The sequence below is a fragment of the Pseudophryne corroboree genome, chromosome 2, assembly GCF_028390025.1.
Source record: "Pseudophryne corroboree isolate aPseCor3 chromosome 2, aPseCor3.hap2, whole genome shotgun sequence".
Taxonomy (NCBI): Eukaryota; Metazoa; Chordata; class Amphibia; order Anura; family Myobatrachidae; genus Pseudophryne; species Pseudophryne corroboree.
Genome location: NC_086445.1, coordinates 167243583 through 167262622, shown reverse-complemented (window position 1 = coordinate 167262622; position 19040 = coordinate 167243583). Strand labels below are relative to the sequence as shown.

General features: G+C 47.7%; 1 protein-coding gene across 1 annotated transcript in view; it reads right to left on the bottom strand.

The window, feature by feature from the left end:
* Positions 1-19040, bottom strand: part of KPNA3 (karyopherin subunit alpha 3) — a 193697-nt gene that overhangs the window by 122640 nt on the left and 52017 nt on the right. The window contains exon 2 of the mRNA XM_063951971.1: positions 9495-9539. Within this exon, the coding sequence (XP_063808041.1) occupies positions 9495-9539 (45 nt within the window). The remainder of the gene's footprint in view (positions 1-9494; positions 9540-19040) is intronic.

The following is a 19040-nucleotide window of genomic DNA, read 5'->3' as shown; positions in this document are numbered from 1 at the left end:
TTTGGCAAGTTTAGGAGCCAACCATGTTTTTGCAGAACTGTCAGGGAGATCGTAATGTTCTGCAGTAACTGGTCCCTGGATCTCGCCTTTATCAGGCGATTGTCCAAGTACGGGATAATTGTGATTCCTCGCTTGCGCAGGAGAACCATCATTTCCACCATTACTTTGGTGAAAACCCTCGGAGCCGTGGACAGACCAAACGGCAACGTTTGAAATTAGTAATGACAATCCTGAACAGCAAACCTCAGGTAATTCTGATGCGGAGGATAAATGGGAACATGCAAGTAGGCATCCTTTATATCCACCGACACCATAAAACCCCTTCCTCCAGACTGGAGATCACTGCCCGGAGAGATTCCATCTTGAATTTGAATTTTCTTAGGTAGAAATTGAGGGATTTTAGATTCAGGATTGGTCTGACCGAGCCGCCCGGCTTCGGGACCACGAATAGGCTCGAATAAAATCCTTCTCCCTGTTGTGACGGGGGAACCTTGATAATGACCTGATTTTGACACAACTATTGTATTGCGTCGCGTACCACCTCCCTGTCCGGAAGAGAAGCTGGTAAGGCAGATTTGAAAAATTGGCGAGGGGGAACATCTTGAAACTGTAGTTTATACCCATGGTACACTATTTCCAAAACCCATGGGTCCAGGGCCGAACGAACCCAGAACTGACTGAAGAGTTTGAGACGTGCCCCCCCGATGCGGACTCCCGCAGAGGAGTCCCAGCGTCATGCGGTGGATTTGGCAGAAGCCGGGGGAGGACTTCTGCTCCTGGGAACCTGCCACTGCCGGTGATCTTTTACCTTTTCCCCTTCCTCTAGTAGCAAGGAAGAAAGAACCTCGGCCTTTCTTGTATTTATTGGGCCGAAAGGACTGCATCTGATAGTGGTGTGTTTTCTTTTGTTGTGCAGGAACATAAGGTAAAAAGGATGACTTACCCGCGGTAGCCGTAGATACCAAATCAGCGAGGCCGTCACCAAACAAGACACCACCTTTATATGGTAGAGCAGGCATTCCCAACCACGGTCCTCAAGGCACACCAACAGTGCAGATTTTAGTGATATCCAGGCTGAAGCACAGATGGTTAAAATAAGAATTTACTTACCGATAATTCTATTTCTCGTAGTCCGTAGTGGATGCTGGGAACTCCGTAAGGACCATGGGGAATAGCGGCTCCGCAGGAGACTGGGCACAAAAGTAAAGCTTTAGGACTACCTGGTGTGCACTGGCTCCTCCCCCTATGACCCTCCTCCAAGCCTCAGTTAGGATACTGTGCCCGGACGAGCGTACACAATAAGGAAGGATTTTGAATCCCGGGTAAGACTCATACCAGCCACACCAATCACACCGTACAACTTGTGATCTGAACCCAGTTAACAGCATGATAACAGAGGAGCCTCTGGAAAGATGGCTCACAACAACAATAACCCGATTTAGTTAACAATAACTATGTACAAGTATTGCAGACAATCCGCACTTGGGATGGGCGCCCAGCATCCACTACGGACTACGAGAAATAGAATTATCGGTAAGTAAATTCTTATTTTCTCTGACGTCCTAGTGGATGCTGGGAACTCCGTAAGGACCATGGGGATTATACCAAAGCTCCCAAACGGGCGGGAGAGTGTGGATGACTCTGCAGCACCGAATGAGAGAACTCCAGGTCCTCCTCAGCCAGAGTATCAAATTTGTAGAATTTAGCAAACGTGTTTGCCCCTGACCAAGTAGCTGCTCGGCAAAGTTGTAAAGCAGAGACCCCTCGGGCAGCCGCCCAAGATGAGCCCCCTTCCTTGTGGAATGGGCTTTTACAGATTTTGGCTGTGGCAGGCCTGCCACAGAATGTGCAAGCTGAATTGTACTACAAATCCAACGAGCAATAGTCTGCTTAGAAGCAGGAGCACCCAGCTTGTTGGGTGCATACAGGATAAACAGGGAGTCAGATTTTCTGACTCCAGCCGTCCTGGAAACATATATTTTCAGGGCCCTGACAACGTCCAGCAACTTGGGAGTCCTCCAAGTCCCTAGTAGCCGCAGGTACCACAATAGGCTGGTTCAGGTGAAACGCTGAAACCACCTTAGGGAGAAATTGTGGACGAGTCCTCAATTCTGCCCTGTCCGTATGAAAAATCAGGTAAGGGCTTTTATAAGATAAAGCCAGGGCCAACAGCATGACCACTTTCCATGTGAGATATTTCAAATCCACAGATTTAAGCGGTTCAAACCAATGTGATTTTAGGAACCCCAAAACTACATTGAGATCCCAAGGTGCCACTGGAGGCACAAAAGGAGGCTGTATATGCAGCACCCCCTTGACAACGTCTGAACTTCAGGAACTGAAGCCAGTTCTTTCTGGAAGAAAATCGACAGGGCCGAAATCTGAACCTTAATGGATCCTAATTTTAGGCCCAGACACTCCTGTTTGCAGGAAATGCAGGAATCGACCCAGTTGAAATTCCTCCGTTGGGGCCTTCCTGGCCTCCCACCACGCAACATATTTCCGCCAAATGCGGTGATAATGCTTTGCGGTCACATCCTTCCTGGCTTTGATCAGGGTAGGAATGACTTCTTCCGGAATGCCTTTTTCCTTCAGGATCCGGCGTTCAACCGCCATGCCGTCAAACGCAGCCGCGGTAAGTCTTGGAACAGACAGGGTCCTTGCTGGAGCAGGTCCCTTCTTAGAGGTAGAGGCCACGGGTCCTCTGTGAGCATCTCTTGAAGTTCCGGGTACCAAGTCCTTCTTGGCCAATCCGGAGCCACGAGTATAGTTCTTACTCCTCTCCGTCTTATAATTCTCAGTACCTTGGGTATGAGAGGCAGAGGAGGGAAACACATACACTGACTGGTACACCCATGGTGTTACCAGAGCGTCCACAGCTATTGCCTGAGGGTCCCTTGACCTGGCGCAATACCTGTCCAATTTTTTGTTGAGGCGGGACGCCATCATGTCCACCTTTGGTTTTTTCCAACGGTTTACAATCATGTGGAAGACTTCTGGGTGAAGTCCCCACTCTCCCGGGTGGAGGTCGTGCCTGCTGAGGAAGTCTGCTTCCCAGTTGTCCACTCCCGGAATGAACACTGCTGACAGTGCTATCACATGATTTTCCGCCCAGCGAAGAATCCTTGCAGCTTCTGCCATTGCCCTCCTTCTTCTTGTGCCGCCCTGTCTGTTCACGTGGGCGACTGCCGTGATGTTGTCCGACTGGATCAGCACCGGCTGACCTTGAAGCAGAGGTCTTGCTTGGCTTAGAGCATTGTAAATGGCCCTCAGCTCCAGGATATTTATGTGAAGTGATGTCTCCAGGCTTGACCACAAGCCCTGGAAATTTCTTCCCTGTGTGACTGCTCCCCAGCCTCGCAGGCTGGCATCCGTGGTCACCAGGACCCAGTCCTGAATGCCGAATCTGCGGCCCTCTAGAAGATGAGCACTCTGCAACCACCACAGGAGAGACACCCTTGTCTTTGGTGACAGGGTTATCCGCTGATGCATCTGAAGATGCGATCCGAACCATTTGTCCAGCAGGTCCCACTGGAAAGTTCTTGCGTGGAATCTGCCGAAAGGGATTGCTTCGTAGGAAGCCACCATTTTTCCCAGGACCCTTGTGCATTGATGCACTGACACTTGGCCTGGTTTTAGGAGGTTTCTGACTAGGTCGGATAACTCCCTGGCTTTCTCCTCCAGGAGAAACACCTTTTTCTGGACTGTGTCCAGGATTATCCCTAGGAATAGAAGACGTGTCGTCGGGATCAGCTGCGATTTTGGAATATTGAGAATCCAACCGTGCTGCCGCAACACTACTTGAGATAGTGCTACCCCGACTACCAATTGTTCCCTGGATCTTGCCCTTATCAGGAGATCGTCCAAGTACGGGATAACTAAAACTCCCTTCCTTCGAAGGAGTATCATCATTTCGGCCATTACCTTGGTAAAGACCCGGGGTGCCGTGGACAAACCAAACGGCAGCGTCTGAAACTGATAGTGACAGTTCTGTACCACAAACCTGAGGTATCCTTGGTGAGAAGGGTAAATTGGGACATGGAGGTAAGCCTCCTTGATGTCCAAAGACACCATATAATCCCCTTCTTCCAAGTTCGCAATCACCGCTCTGAGTGACTCCATCTTGAATTTGAACCTGTGTATGTAAGTGTTCAAGGATTTCAGATTTAAAATAGGTCTCACCGAGCCGTCCGGCTTCGGTACCACAAACAGCGTGGAATAATACCCCTGTCCCTGTTGCAGGAGGGGTATCTTGATTATCACCTGCTGGGAATACAGCCTCCCTGTCGGAGGGAGACATCGGTAAAGCAGACTTTAGGGGAGTGCCTGAGTCCGCTTGTAAAGCCCCAGCGTCATGCTGAGGACTTGGCAGAAACAGGAGAGGGCTTCTGTTCCTGGGAACTGGCTGTTTGCTGCAGCCTTTTTCCTCTCCCTCTGCCACGGGGCAGAAATGATGAGCCTTTTGCCCGCTTGCCCTTATGGGGCCGAAAGGACTGCGCCTGATAATACGGCGTCTTCTTATGTTGAGAGGCTACCTGGGGTAAAAATGTGGATTTCCCAGCAGTTGACGTGGCCACCAGGTCTGATAGACCTACCCCAAATAACGCCTCCCCTTTGTAAGGCAATACTTCCATATGCCTTTTGGAATCAGCATCACCTGACCACTGCCTCGTCCATAACCCTCTTCTGGCAGAAATGGACAGCGCACTTACTCTTGATGCCAGTCGGCAAATATCCCTCTGTGCATCACGCATATATAGAAATGCATCTTTCAAATGCTCTATAGTCAGTAATATACTGTCCCTATCCAGGGTATCAATATTGTCAGTCAGGGAATCCGACCAAGCCACCCCAGCACTGCACATCCAGGCTGAGGCGATTGCTGGTCGCAGTATAACACCCGTGTGAGTGTATATACATTTTAGGATATTCTCCTGCTTTCTGTCAGCAGGTTCCTTAAGGGCGGCCCTATCAGGAGACGGTAGTGCCACCTGTTTTGACAAACGTGTGAGCGCTTTATCCACCTTAGGGGGTGTTTCCCAACGTGCCCTATCCTCTGGCGGGAAGGGGTATGATGCTAATAACCTTTTAGGAATTATCAGTTTTTTAATCGGGGGAAACCCACGCTTCATCACACACTTCATTTAATTCCTCAGGTGCAGGAAAAACTACAGGCAGTTTTTTCTCACCAAACATAATACCCTTTTTAGTGTTACTTGTATTATCAGAAATATGTAAAACATTTTTCATAGCATCAATCATGTAACGTGTGGCCCTACTGGAAGTCACATTCGTCTCTTCATCGTCGACACTGGAGTCAGTATCCGTGTCGGCGTCTGTATCTGCCATCTGAGGTAACGGGCGTTTTAGAGCCCCTGATGGCTTTTGAGACGCCTAGACAGGCACGAGCTGAGTAGCCGGCTGTCTCATGTCATCAACCGTCTTTTGTAAAGAGCTGACACTGTCACGTAATTCCTTCCATAAGCTCAGCCACTCAGGTGTCGACTCCCTAGGGGGTGACATCTCCATTACAGGCAATTGCTCCGCCTCCACACCATTTTTCTCCTCATACATGTCGACACAATCGTACCGACACACAGCATACACACAGGGAATGCTCTGATAGAGGACAGGACCCCACTAGCCCTTTGGGGAGACAGAGGGAGAGTATGCCAGCACACACCAGAGCGCTATATATATATATATATATATATATATATATATATATATATATATATATATATATATATATATATATATATATACAGGGATAACCTTATAGAAGTGTTTTTCCCCTTATAGCTGCTGTTTTATTTATACTGCGCCTAATTAGTGCCCCCCTCTCTTGTTTTACCCTTTTCTGTAGTGCAGGACTGCAGGGGAGAGTCAGGGAGACGTCCTTCCAGCGAAGCTGTGAGGGAAAATGGCGCCCGTGTGCTGAGGAGATAGGCTCCGCCCCCTTCTCGACGGACTTTTCTCCCGCTTTTTGCTGTATTCTGGCAGGGGTTAAAATACATCCATATAGCCCTGGGGGTTATATGTGATGTATTTTCGCCAGCCAAGGTGTTTCTATTGCTGCTCAGGGCGCCCCCCCCCCCAGCGCCCTGCACCCTCAGTGACCGGAGTGTGAAGTGTGCCTGAGGAGCAATGGAGCACAGCTGCAGTGCTGTGCGCTACCTTGGTGAAGACTGATGTCTTCTGCCGCCGATTTTCCGGACCTCTTCTTGCTTCTGGCTCTGTAAGGGGGCCGGCGGCGCGGCTCTGGGACCGGACTCCGAGGCTGGGCCTGTGTTCGGTCCCTCTGGAGCTAATGGTGTCCAGTAGCCAAGAAGCCCAAGCTGGCTGCAAGCAGGCAGGTTCGCTTCTTCTCCCCTTAGTCCCTCGATGCAGTGAGCCTGTTGCCAGCAGGTCTCACTGAAAATAAAAAACCTAAAACTAAACTTTTACTAAGAAACTCAGGAGAGCCTCCTAGAATGCACCCTTCTCGGCCGGGCACAAAAATCTAACTGAGGCTTGGAGGAGGGTCATAGGGGGAGGAGCCAGTGCACACCAGGTAGTCCTAAAGCTTTACTTTTGTGCCCAGTCTCCTGCGGAGCCGCTATTCCCCATGGTCCTTACGGAGTTCCCAGCATCCACTAGGACGTCAGAGAAATAAAAATAACTGAGCTACTAATTAAGTCACCTGTGCTGAAGCCTGGATATCGCTAAAACCTGGACTGTTGGTGGGCCTTGAGGACCGAGGTTGGGAAAGCCTGTGGTAGAGACTCCATATTTCTCTTAGAATCAGCATCAGCATTCCACTGAGGAATCCACAATGCTCTCCTAGCTGAGACTGCCATGGCATTGGTTTTCGAACCCAAGAGGCCGATATCCCTCGCAGCTTCCTTTAGTTAGGCTGCAGCGTCCCTGATATGACCTAGTGTCAAGAGAACGCTATCCCTATCCAGGGTATCTATCTCAGAAGACAAGCTATCAGCCCATTTTTCAATAGTACTACTCACCCAGGCAGATGCAATGGCTGACCTGAGCAGCGTACCGGTGGTGACAAATGGTTTTCAATGTAGTTTCCTGCCTACGATCCGCAGGATCCTTAAGGGCTGCCGTGTCAGGGGACGGAAGAGCCACCTTTTTGGACAGCCGTGCTAGACCCTTGTCCACAATGGGGGGTGACTCCCACTTTTCCCTATCCCCCGAGGGAAACGGATACGCCACCTGAATCCTTTTGGGAATCTGAAACTTTTGTCAGGATTTTCCCAAACCTTTTCAAATAGAGTGTTCAGTTCATGAGAGGGAGGAAACGTTACCTCAGGTTTCTTTCCCTTATACATACAGACCCTTTTGTCAGGAACAAGAGGGTCTTCCGAGATATGTAATACGTCTTTTATCGCCACAATCATGTACCGAATGCTCTATGACAAAATTGGATCTAATCTGGTATCACTGTAGTCAGAGTTCGTGTCGGTATCTGTTTCTGCCAACTGAGCAAACGATCGCCTTTGTGACCCCGAGGGGGTCAGGACTTGTAACACATCCTCCACAGATTTCTTCCATGCCTGGTTCTGAAACTCAAATTTATCCAATCTCTTATTAATAAGAGCCATATTTGCATTCAAAGCATTCAACACATTTACCCAATCAGGAGTCGGCAGTGCCGACAGGGTCACTCCCACAGCAGTTTGTGTCCCTAATACAGTCTCCTCCTGGGAAGAGCACTTTGCCTCAGACATGCCGACACACGTGTAGTCACCATTCACTCATACACTGAGTATATAGGGAACAGACCCACCTAAAGTCTGACAGAGACACAGAGTTTGCCAGCTCACAACCCAGCGCTTCACCAACGGTTCTGACAACACTAAACAATGCCTCAGACCTGCAGCGCTTTTATAACACACATATATTGCAGCAAATTTACTGTGCCCCCCCCCCCCCGTTTTTCACCCTGATACTTATGCAGCAGTGTGAGGAAGGACCAGCGTCTCTGCAGCCTGTTGTAGAGAAAATGGCGCTGTTGTGAGCTGTGAGGGCTAAGCTCCGCCCCCGTAATGGCGCGCTTCAGTCCCGCTATTTTTAAATATTTATACTGGCGGGGGTTAGGACAGTGCCCGGCACTATGTCCCCTATAGCCAGTCTCCTTTGAGGTTTATATGCTGCCCAGGGCGCCACCCCCGCGCCCTGCACACTGTAGTGCCGCTGTGTAGTGGGAGCATGGCGCGCAGCGTGCGATCGCTGTGCGGTACCTCAGAAGCCATCACTGAAGTCTTCTTTGCTTCTTCTACTCACCTGTCTTCTGATTTCTGGCTCTGCAAGGGGGGTGACGGCCGGCTCTGGGAACGAGCATCTAGGCGTACCTAGCGATCAGACCCTCAGGAGCTAATGGTGTCCTGTAGCCAAGAAGCAGATCCTTTAAACTCACTAGAAGTAGGTCTGACTTCTCTCCCCTAAGTCCCACGAAGCAGGGAGACTGTTGCCAGCAGTCTCCCTGAAAATAAAAAACCTAACAAAAGTCTTTTCCCGAGAAACTCTGTAGAGCTCCTCAGTGTGCATCCAGTCTGCCTGGGCACAATTCTAAAACTGGAGTCTGGAGGAGGGGCATAGAGGGAGGAGCCAGTTCACACCCATTCAAAGTCTTAAAGTGCCAATGTCTCCTGCGGATCCAGTCTATACCCCATGGTTCTTATGGTTACCCCAGCATCCTCTAGGACGTATGAAAAAGAAAGCCTTTACATTAGCAGCATCATATTAATCCATATCAGGGATATATCAATAGCAGCATCATACTCATCCATATAAAAGGACATTATCATCAGTTAGCTGCACATAGCCATCCCACTCGCCCGTTTCGGTTATCACCTTTGTCAAGGGTCAGTGGCTGACCCTTGACAAAGATAACAGCCAAAACAGGCCATTGGGTGCTATTTTGCACTTTAGAAGGTGGTGTGCTGGTTTACCTAATTATACCCTTTGCTGGAATTTTTTTGGTTCTGTTTTTCTATTATTATACATGACCTAGCACCTACACATTGTAGAGAAAGTGTGTGCGGGAGCAATATTGTCTTTAAAAAAATAAAAAAAATCGGTACCAAATACAGACACATTTAAAAAAAAAAAAAGTCTGTGGTGCACCAAACAGGGCCATTCGAGGATAGGTGTATGTGGTAGGGGGTCATTTGAAGAAAGTATGACTGGATAAAGTGTAGTGAGATTTTGTTAACAATACAACAGTAAAGCATTGCAATTAAAAACAACCTAATTCCTAAGCCTTTTGTGCAATGCATGAAACGTAAAATACACTAAACAAAATGGTGCATAAAAACATTAAGCTTGACTGACTTATTTTTTAGTCAAAATATACCAGAGCTGCCTATAGCACGTTTCCCCTTTTTATCACACTTTCCCCTATAGTCCCACATTCTTGACACATCCAGGCTATAAGGGAAGCACACAATACATAATATTGAGTTTCTATCCTCTCAGAAAGAATTAAAAATTACCTTTCGCAGCTCAATCGTTAATTCATTTCTGTGTCTTCTCATAGTCTAGAAAGAGACAAATGAAATATTAAATTTTTTAAATAAATTCATTGCCGTGAAGTACTGTATTAGGTTCAGACAGATATACACAGTTGCTCATTTATAGCAAAGGGCTGTACTTTCCTAAGTTTAGAAACATAAATGTGCAAAAAATTATTCACAAAATTGTTTTGGTTCTGCTGCAGAGGAGTTATAAAGTACTGTACTGCCTGGCCAGAAGCAACACAAAAATTGCACATAAGGACCCCACACACTAGAACGATAATGCCCGATTTTGGGCCGATATATCGGGTGAAATCGGGCATTTTGGAGGGGTTTCTGATCCGAAGCGCGTTCCCGTGAGCATTGGATCCCCTAGATTGAATGTGCTGCACTAACGATCATGTCCGACCCCGCAGGCATGGCTGGGATTGCATACGATACATCATATGCGGTCCTTTTGCATGCGATGTATCGTATGCGATCCTGCCGCCCAGGAGGCTGCCGGGGTGATCGCCTGCGACATGACTGTCGGACATGTCGCATTAGTGTATGGGGCCCTTTAGAAACAGTTAAGATGCTAAAACTTGTTTAAAAAAAGGTTCGGACATATTTTTTGCAAGCAAGATTGTAAGAGACCGTTTTATAGTTAAAAATAATAAAAAAACAGCAGGGGTCACCTTACCTAAATATATAAAATATAAAAAGCCTAGAACTATTGGTTTTCTGTAAGAGACAAGTGTGGTACAGTTGTCAGGTCACAGCGATGTTTCCCAGCAGAGAAGACATTAAAGAACTCTTCACCAGGACCAGATTAAGGGCGGAATTGAAGTGTTTTTCTGCTGGCAGCCAGCAGATGGCACCCAAATGGAGCTATTCAATGGTATCTCCGTTCGGATGCGATGGCTGCAGATGCAAGCATTTCAGTTCACACCGGCGAGGGATGCGAGCTGAAATGTGCAAAAAAAAAAAAAAAAAAAAACTACTACTCATTTGAGCCATCAAAAGGGACCTTTTGCGCTGCGCCCATTCGTTTGGTCAAATTTAGCTACCTGGCCTTTTTGGGCGTATTCAGGGCGAAAAAAAAACTCAATTTAATTGCACCCTGCAATCTCCCGTAACTTTAGACAGATGGGGGGGAATTCATTTGTTTTGCGCACCCAAAGATTGGGGAGGGTGGGACTACAGCACCAGGCCTCCACATAATCATAGTATTACAATTGTATTTCTATTTTCCTCACAAAATGATGCCATTTTATACTTTTACATATTTAGGGAGACATTGGGGATGATAGTGTAGAGCAGGCATTCCCAACCACGGTCCTCAAGGCACACCAACAGTGCAGGTTTTAGTGATATCCAGGCTTGAGCACAGGAGACCTAATTAGTACCTTAGTTATTTTGATTGAATCATCTGTGCTGCAGCCTGGATATCACTAAAACCTGCACTGTTGGTGTGCCTTGAGGACCGTGGTTGGGAATGCCTGGTGTAGAGGTACACAAGCCTAGACTCACACAGCACTGATAAAAAAAACAGCACTAATTCGACAAAAGGTATTGAATTGCGGCATTTTCGCCCTTTTTTTTTATCCATTTTCGCCCATGCCGTTTCACTTCTGTTGTCGAATCAGCAAAAACGCCTGCGACTTCACCAAAACACGTATCGACCAATTAATTCGCCAATACACATGGTTTTCACCAGGATTTGTCGACAAGTTGAAAAACCGGCACGGGCACTGAATAGGTGAAACGTAAATTCGACCTAAAACCAGGCGAAAAGTGATGTTTTTTCGACTTGTCGAAAAAACGGCACTAATTGAATACTCCCCTTTATTGGTAAAGGGAGAGATGTGCACCCATTAGAATGCATTGTAGGTAGACATTGAATAAAAAATAACCAGACAGGCATTACTGCCACCACACACTTTGTAGATGCTTCTGTAATCCACCCTCAGTTGCAGAGATTCAAATACAAAACAACCTGTGTGTTTATATTCAACACAGCATGTTCCCTCTGCTTCCAGAAAAAATAATAATTGGATTTTAATTACCTACCGGTAAATCCTTTTCTCGTAGTCCATAGAGGATACTGGGGTCCATATTAGTACCATGGGGTATAGACAGGTCCACTAGGAGCCATGGGCACTTCAAGAAATAAATAGTGTGGGCTGGCTCCTCCCTCTATGCCCCTCCTACCAGACTCCGTTTAGAAAATGTGCCAGAGGAGACGGACATACTTTGAGAGAAGGATATAATAGGATAGTGGTGAGATTCCGAACCAGCACACACAAACTAGAGGAAAGCCAAGCTAACCAAACTTTAAATCAGGAACAGCAACTGCTAAACCAATAATACTTAACCAAGTAACAGAGCAGTATCCAGCGCCCGGTATCCTCTACGGATTACGAGAAAAGGATTTACCGGTAGGTAATTAAAATTTTCTCTTACGTCCTAGAAGATACTGGGGTCCCATATTAGTACCATGGGGATGTACCAAAGCTCCCAAACCGGGTGGGAGAGCACTGAGGTTCCTGCAGAACTGATTGGCTTATGAGGACCTTCAATTTGGTCAAAGTATCAAACTTGTAGAACTTAGCAAACGTGTTCAAACCCGACCAAGTAGCTGCTCGGCAGAGCTGTAAAGCCGAGACACCCCGGGCAGCCGCCCATGAAGAACCCACCGACCTAGTAGAGCGGGCCTGCACAGATTTTGGACACGCAAAACTGCCGTGGAATAAGCATACTGGATAGTAAGCCTGATCCAGCGTGCAATTGTCTGCTTTGAAGCAGGACACCCAAGTTTATTGGGATCAGAGAGAACAAACAGCAAGTCAGATTTTCTGTGACGAGCTGTCTGCATCACATAGATCTTCAAAGCCCTCACAACATCCAAGGACTTTGACGTAGCAGAGGTGTCCGTAACCACCAGAACTACAATAGGTTGGTTGATATGAAACGCAGACACCAATTTAGGAAGAAATTGCTGATGAGTTCTTCATGAAAAATCAAATAGGGGCTCTTGTGAGACAACGCCCCCAGCTCCGACACACACCTTGCAGAAGCCAATGCCAACAGTGTGACGGCCTTCCACGTAAGAAACTTGACGTCTACGTCCTGTAAAGGCTCAAACAATTCCGATTGCAGGAACTGCAACACCACGTTGAGATCCCAAGGTGCCGCAGGAGGCACAAAGGGGTTCCGGTATGAATGGTCGACCATGTTATGGTCGACAGTCATTAGGTCGACCACTATAGGTCGACATTGACATGGTCGACATGGACATGTGGTCGACACATGAAAAGGTCGACATGAGTAACTTTTTTTGTGTCGTTTTTTGCGTAAAGTGACTGGGAACCCCAATTAGTGCACCGCTTCGCTCGCCATGCTTCGGGCATGGTGCCTTCGCTCCGCTACCGCTTCGCTCGAAACAGATTACCGTTCCAATCGTAGTCCATGTGGATCGTAAAGTATGGAAAAGTTCCCCAAAAGAAAAAAAAAAAGAAAAAAAAAAACTCATGGCGACCTTTTCACGTGTCGACCATTTTCACGTGTCGACCATGTCAACGTCGACCAATAGTGGTCGACCTAATGACTGTCGACCATAACATTGTCAACCATGTGAACGGATACCGCACAAAGGGCGGTTGGATGTGCAGGACCCCCCACAAAAATGTCTGAACTTCAGGGAGAGAATCCAATAGTTTCTGGAAGAAAATGGATAAGGCCGAAATCTGGACTTTTATGGAGCCCAAACGTAGGACCACATCCACACCTAACTGCAGAAAAAGGAGAAAACGTCCCAGTTGAAATTCCACCGCAGTAAATCTCCTGTTCTCACACCAAGAGACGTATTTGTTCCAAATACGGTGGTAATGTTTAGACGTTACCCCCTTTCTCGCTTGGATCAGGGTTGGAATAACCCTATCCGGGATGCTTTCCAGGGCTAGAATTTGACGCTCACCCTCCATGCCGTCAAACGTAGCCATGGTAAGTCTTGATAGACGAACAGCCCATGTTGGAGAAGGTCCTCGCGAAGAGGTAGAGGCCACGGGTTCTCTAGGAGCATCTCCAGTAGCCCTTCTTGGCCAGTCCGGAGCAATGAGAATTGCTTGTACCTTTTCCCTTTTTGTTCTTTTGAGAATCTTTGGGATCAATGGGAGTGGTGGAAACACGTACTCCATCTGGTAGACCCATGGAGTCACCAGAGCGTCCACCACATGTGGGTCCCTCGACCTGGAACAATACCGCTTGAGCTTCTTGTTGAGACGAGAGGCCATCATGTCGATTTGTAGAATTCCCCATCGACGTGTCATGCACCCGAACACCTCCGGGTGAAGACCCCACTCTCTTGGGTGGAGGTCGTGTCTGCTTCCCAGTTGTCTACACCCGGAATGAAGATCGCGGACAATGCCACAGCGTGTCTTTCTGCCCAGAGGAGAATCCTTGTTACCTCTGACATTGCTGCTCTGCTCTTCGTTCCGCCTTGTCAGTTTATGTACGTTACTGCCGTCACATTGTCCGACTAAACTTGAATGGCTTGATCTTGAAGAAGATGTGATGCCTGTAGACAGAGCCGTTTCTTACGGCGGGCGAGGTGTGCATTTGCACGGGACGCCTGCCGCGGCTCTAGGTGGCTCAGTTTGCTGCTAATCCTCCCCGTCATTACTACTCCGCTCGGGGGGCGGAGTTTCGTGCAATGACGCGTTTGCGTCGTGATGTCACAATGCAAACGCATCATTACACGAAACTGCGCCCCCGAGAAGAGTAGTGATGACGGGAAGCCGCCAGGGAAGCATGCCAGCAAGCTAGTAGGAGGGAGGACGGCTGCAAACTTAAGTATAACTTTCTCTCCCTTTGTAGAAGGGGACTCTGACTGCAGTAATGTGTAAAATGGGGACACTTGCCTGCCGTAATGTGTAGAATGGGGATTTAATGTATCAAGGGCATTGCAGTGTGTGGCATAATATGGTGCAGGGGGCATTACTGTGTGGGGCTTAATATGGTAAAAAAAAAAATTTCCCTGTGGTGGCAGTGATCTGTTGGTTAAGGGTCAAAAACTGGGGTGTAAAGGTAGTCTTTCGCCTTGATAAAAAGAATTTGCGCCTTGATAAAATGGGTGTGGACGAGGCCACACCCATTTTATCAAGGCGCAAATTCTTTTTTTTTTTTTTTTGGGGGGGGGGGGGGGGGTATTTATGGCAATGGGGGAGGGGGGGCATTTTTAAATCTCGCACTGGGGGCCAAATTGCATAGAAACAGCAGTGCCTGTAGAAGGGCTTTGTATATGGCCCTTAGTTCCAGCATGTTGATCGGAAGAATGGCTTCCTGACTTGACCATTTTCCTTGGAACTGTTCCTCTTGGGTGACTGCTCCCCAACCTCTGAGGCTTGCGTCCGTTGTTAGCAGAATCCAATTTAGAATCCCGAACCTTTGGCCCTCGGTCAGGTGAGAAGTCTGAAGCCACCACAGAAGAGAAATCCTGGCATTTAGGGACAGGCAGACCCTCTGGTGCATGTGTAGATGCGATCCAGACCATTTGTCCAACAGATCCAGTTGGAAGGGCGTTGCATGGAACCCTCCGTACTGTAGCGCCTCGTAGGCGGTTACCATCTTCCCCAGAAGATGAATGCATAGATGCACCGATATCCGGGTTGGTTTCTGAACATCCCGCACCATCGACTGGATCACAAATGCCTTTTCCAATGGAAGGAATACCTTCTGTGCTTCCATATCCAGTATCATCACCAGGAACAGAAGCCTCTGTGTTGGTTCCAGGTGAGATTTTGGTAGGTTCAGAATTCATCCGTGATCCTGGAGTAGTCGGGTTGAGAGGGCAATGTTGACCAACCTGTCCCTGGATGGTGCTTTTATCAGCAGATCGACCAGGTACGGAATTATGTTCACGCCCTGTTTGCGGAGGAAAAAGATCAGCTTTTCAAATTACTTTGGTGAACACCCTCAGTGCTGTAGAGAGGCCAAATGGCAGGGCTTGGAACTGGTAGTGACGGTCCTGTAAGGCAAGCCTTAGATAAGCCTGTTGAGGCGGCCAAATAGGAATATGAAGGTACGCATCCTTGATATCCAGAGACACCAAGAATTCCCCCTCCTCCAGACCTGAGATCATCGCTCTCAAAGACTCCATCTTGAACTTGAACACCCGTAAGTACAGGTTCAACAACTTGAGATTTAAAATAGGCCTTACCGAACCGTCCGGTTTTGGTACCACAAACAGGTTGGAATAACCACCCTGGTTTTGCAGCTGAAGCAGAACTGGAACAATGACCAGTCTCTACCAGTTTTTGAATTGCTTCCTGTAAAGTCATACTTGCTTCTTGAGAAGCTGGTAAGCCTGATTTGAAGAATCTGTGAGGTGGGAGTTCCTGAAACTCCAGTCTGTAGCCCTGGGCTGTAAGATCTTTGAACCAGGGATCCTGGCATGATGTTTCCCATATGTGACTGAAGAATCTTAAATGGGCTCCCACCTGCCTGTCTTCCAGGCAGTGCGGTTCACAGTCATGCTGAAGGCTTAGAGGAAGCAGAACCAGGTTTCTGTTCCTGTGAACCTGCAGTTGCTGGTTTACTGGGTTTACCTCTATTGCCTTTGAAGGCCGTAGAAGAACCTTTGGTTTTGTTTGTAAACTTTGCTGTCCGAAAAGACTGCAGAGTTGGAGCAGTGTAGGATTTTCTGGCAGGAGGAGCTGCGGAAGGAAGGTATGTAGACTTACCCGCCGTAGCCTTGGATATCCACATATCCAGTTCATCTCCAAAAAGTGCTTCACCTGTGAAAGGTAGGCCTTTCAACGCCTTTCCTGGAAACCACAGTCCACTGGCGTAGCCACAAGCCCCTGCGTGCTGACACTGCCATGGCAGTGGTGCGTACATTGAGTAAACCAAGTTCCTTTATGGCCTCCACCATAAAGTTAGCAGAAGCCTGTATATGCTGTAGGAGTAAAATTATCTCCCCCCTGGATAAGGAATCTAACCCGTCAATTAGATTACCTGGCCATTTTGCAACGGCCCTAGAGATCTATGCACAAGCAATAGTGGGTCTCTGGGGCACCCACGCAGCTGTGTACAGATATTTGAGAGTGGTCTCAATCTTGCGGTCTGCAGCATCCTTCGAGGAAGCTGCCCCAGGAACAGGTAAAACTATCTTACGTGACAGCCTAGAAACTGATGCATCAACAATCATCATCCTGAGGAAACGGGAAGGATGTGAGTAACCGTTTTGGGACCTGAAACTTGTCAGGATTTACCCAAGTTACTTCAAATAGGGAATTTAATTCCTTAGATGCAGGGAAAGTAGCTGAGAAATTCTTTTCACATTAAAATAAGATTCCTCCTTGTCCTGACACCTTATCAAGAATGTGCAGGACATCTCTAATAACTTCTATCAGGGCTGCATCCCCCCTCCCGAGTCCACCTCACCCTCCTCTGGGTCGGGTACATCATCATCGGTATCAGCCTGCATGATTTGGGCCAGTGTGGGGTCTGAGACGCTGGAATGACCACTGAATTCTATTCATAAGGTCATCAACAGATTGCCTTATGTATTGCGTCTCCTTCTCATTTTGGGACAATTTATTTGAAATCATCCCTTTTAATTAATCTAACCATACTGGTTCAGATCCACTCGCCTGAGAATGTGTATTATCCTGAGTACACTGCAGTGATCCTTCAGATTGAGAAAAACACCCTGCTGTGCATGATACACACTCCTTTGACAATAGTAAATGTGAAAGAACACACACACACACACACACACACACACACACACACACACACACACACACACACAGGAAATAGGTTAAAAGCAGTTAACCCACAGAGAGCCCTTCTGGGGAAACACAGAGTATAATGGAGCCAGCCACACAGCGCCCCTGTAGCTAAAGAACAAGTTTAGCTGGATCGCAAACTAAGTATCCTTAATAGGGCTTATTACACCAAATATTGCTCCTCCCCCCCCCCCCCCCCCCAGTACCATTGAGGTGCTCTGGAGTCCTTGTGGAGGAGCTGCGCTTCCCTGCCAATCTGCCTGTGTATAGTTGCAGAGGGAAAATGGCGCTGGTGAGCTGCTGGATCCGCTCATAATGAAGCCCCGCCCCCTTAATAGCTTGCGGTCTTCCCGGGTTTTTTATACTGGCTGAGGTAAATATTGTTCTACAGTGGGTTAAAACCCCTGTAGTGTACTGCCAGTATGGGTATCATTAGTGGCTTCAGCTCGCCCCTTACAGCAGTCACACAGTCTCTCTGAAGCCTGGAGCGCAGCCTGCATCTCAGCCCTGTGCTCCTACCCTTGTGACACCATTACAGCCGGCCACCCGCTAACCGGGACGCCGGCCACCTACTCACCACTCTTCTGACTTATGGCTCTGTTAGGGGAGGCGGCGTGCTGCGGGTCTGTACGCTCGCCGTGGTGGGGCTTGCAAATAGGACCCTCAGGAGCTCCGTGTCCTGTCAGCGGGGAACGGGACCATTAAACCTAGGGAGGTTGGGCCGTTCCCTTCCTTAACTCCCACGAAGTAGACAGTCTGGTGCCAACCAGACCTGCCTGAAAATAAAAAATAAATGCAAAAAACTCTTCAGGAGCTTCCCAAGCGTGACTGGCTCCTCCGAGCACATTTTCTAAACTGAGTCTGGTAGGAGGGGCATAGAGAGAGGAGCCAGCCCACACTATCAAATTCTTAAAGTGCCCATGGTTCCTAGTGGACCCGTCTATACCCCATGGTACTAATATGGACCCCAGTAACATCTAAGACGTAAGAGAAAAATAAAAAACAACAGATGAATGTTTTTTCTTGCAAAAGACAGGAAAAATGGGGTGTTGGGCAGTTTAGACTTGGGGGTTTATTCATGAAGCATTGAAAAGAGTGGAGAAGTGAGCCACTGGAGAAGTTGCCCATGGCAACCAATCAGCTTCTCTGTATAATTTTATAGTATGCAAATTATAAATGTTACTTCAGTGCGGATTGGCTCTTCTCCACTGGCTCACTTCTCCACAGTTTTCACTGCTTCATGAATAGACCCCTAAAGCTCCTAACTGTCATGATTGGCTGGAGCATTATTACCTTCTACTTATCACTGCTTTATCACTTCTCCAGGCTTAATACATCTGCCCCTTGGATTTAAACTGCTTCACCGCCACTTTGGATCCCGGCGGTGAGCATACGCTGCAGGCACGGTGGCGACGAGTAAAAATAGTCTCTGCTAGTCGGAATGGCAACTGTTGGGATGTAGATGGGGCGGGATGTAGGGGTAGGAAATGTTACCGTCGATCTCCTGACAGTCAGTCACATAACTACATCCCATTTAAACACAATGGTGGTGTCAGTAGTGTCACATCAATGATATACTATATGCTATGTTTTGACATTTGAGCTTTTTGTCCTGTAACAGCAACTTATCTACTGTGAGATGTGCGTCTAGAATCTTACTTTTAAACAGAGCTCAAGATTAAAGACACAGGGGCAAATGTACTAAGCCTTGGAGTGTCAAAGTGAAGAGAAATAAAGTACCAGCCAATCCACT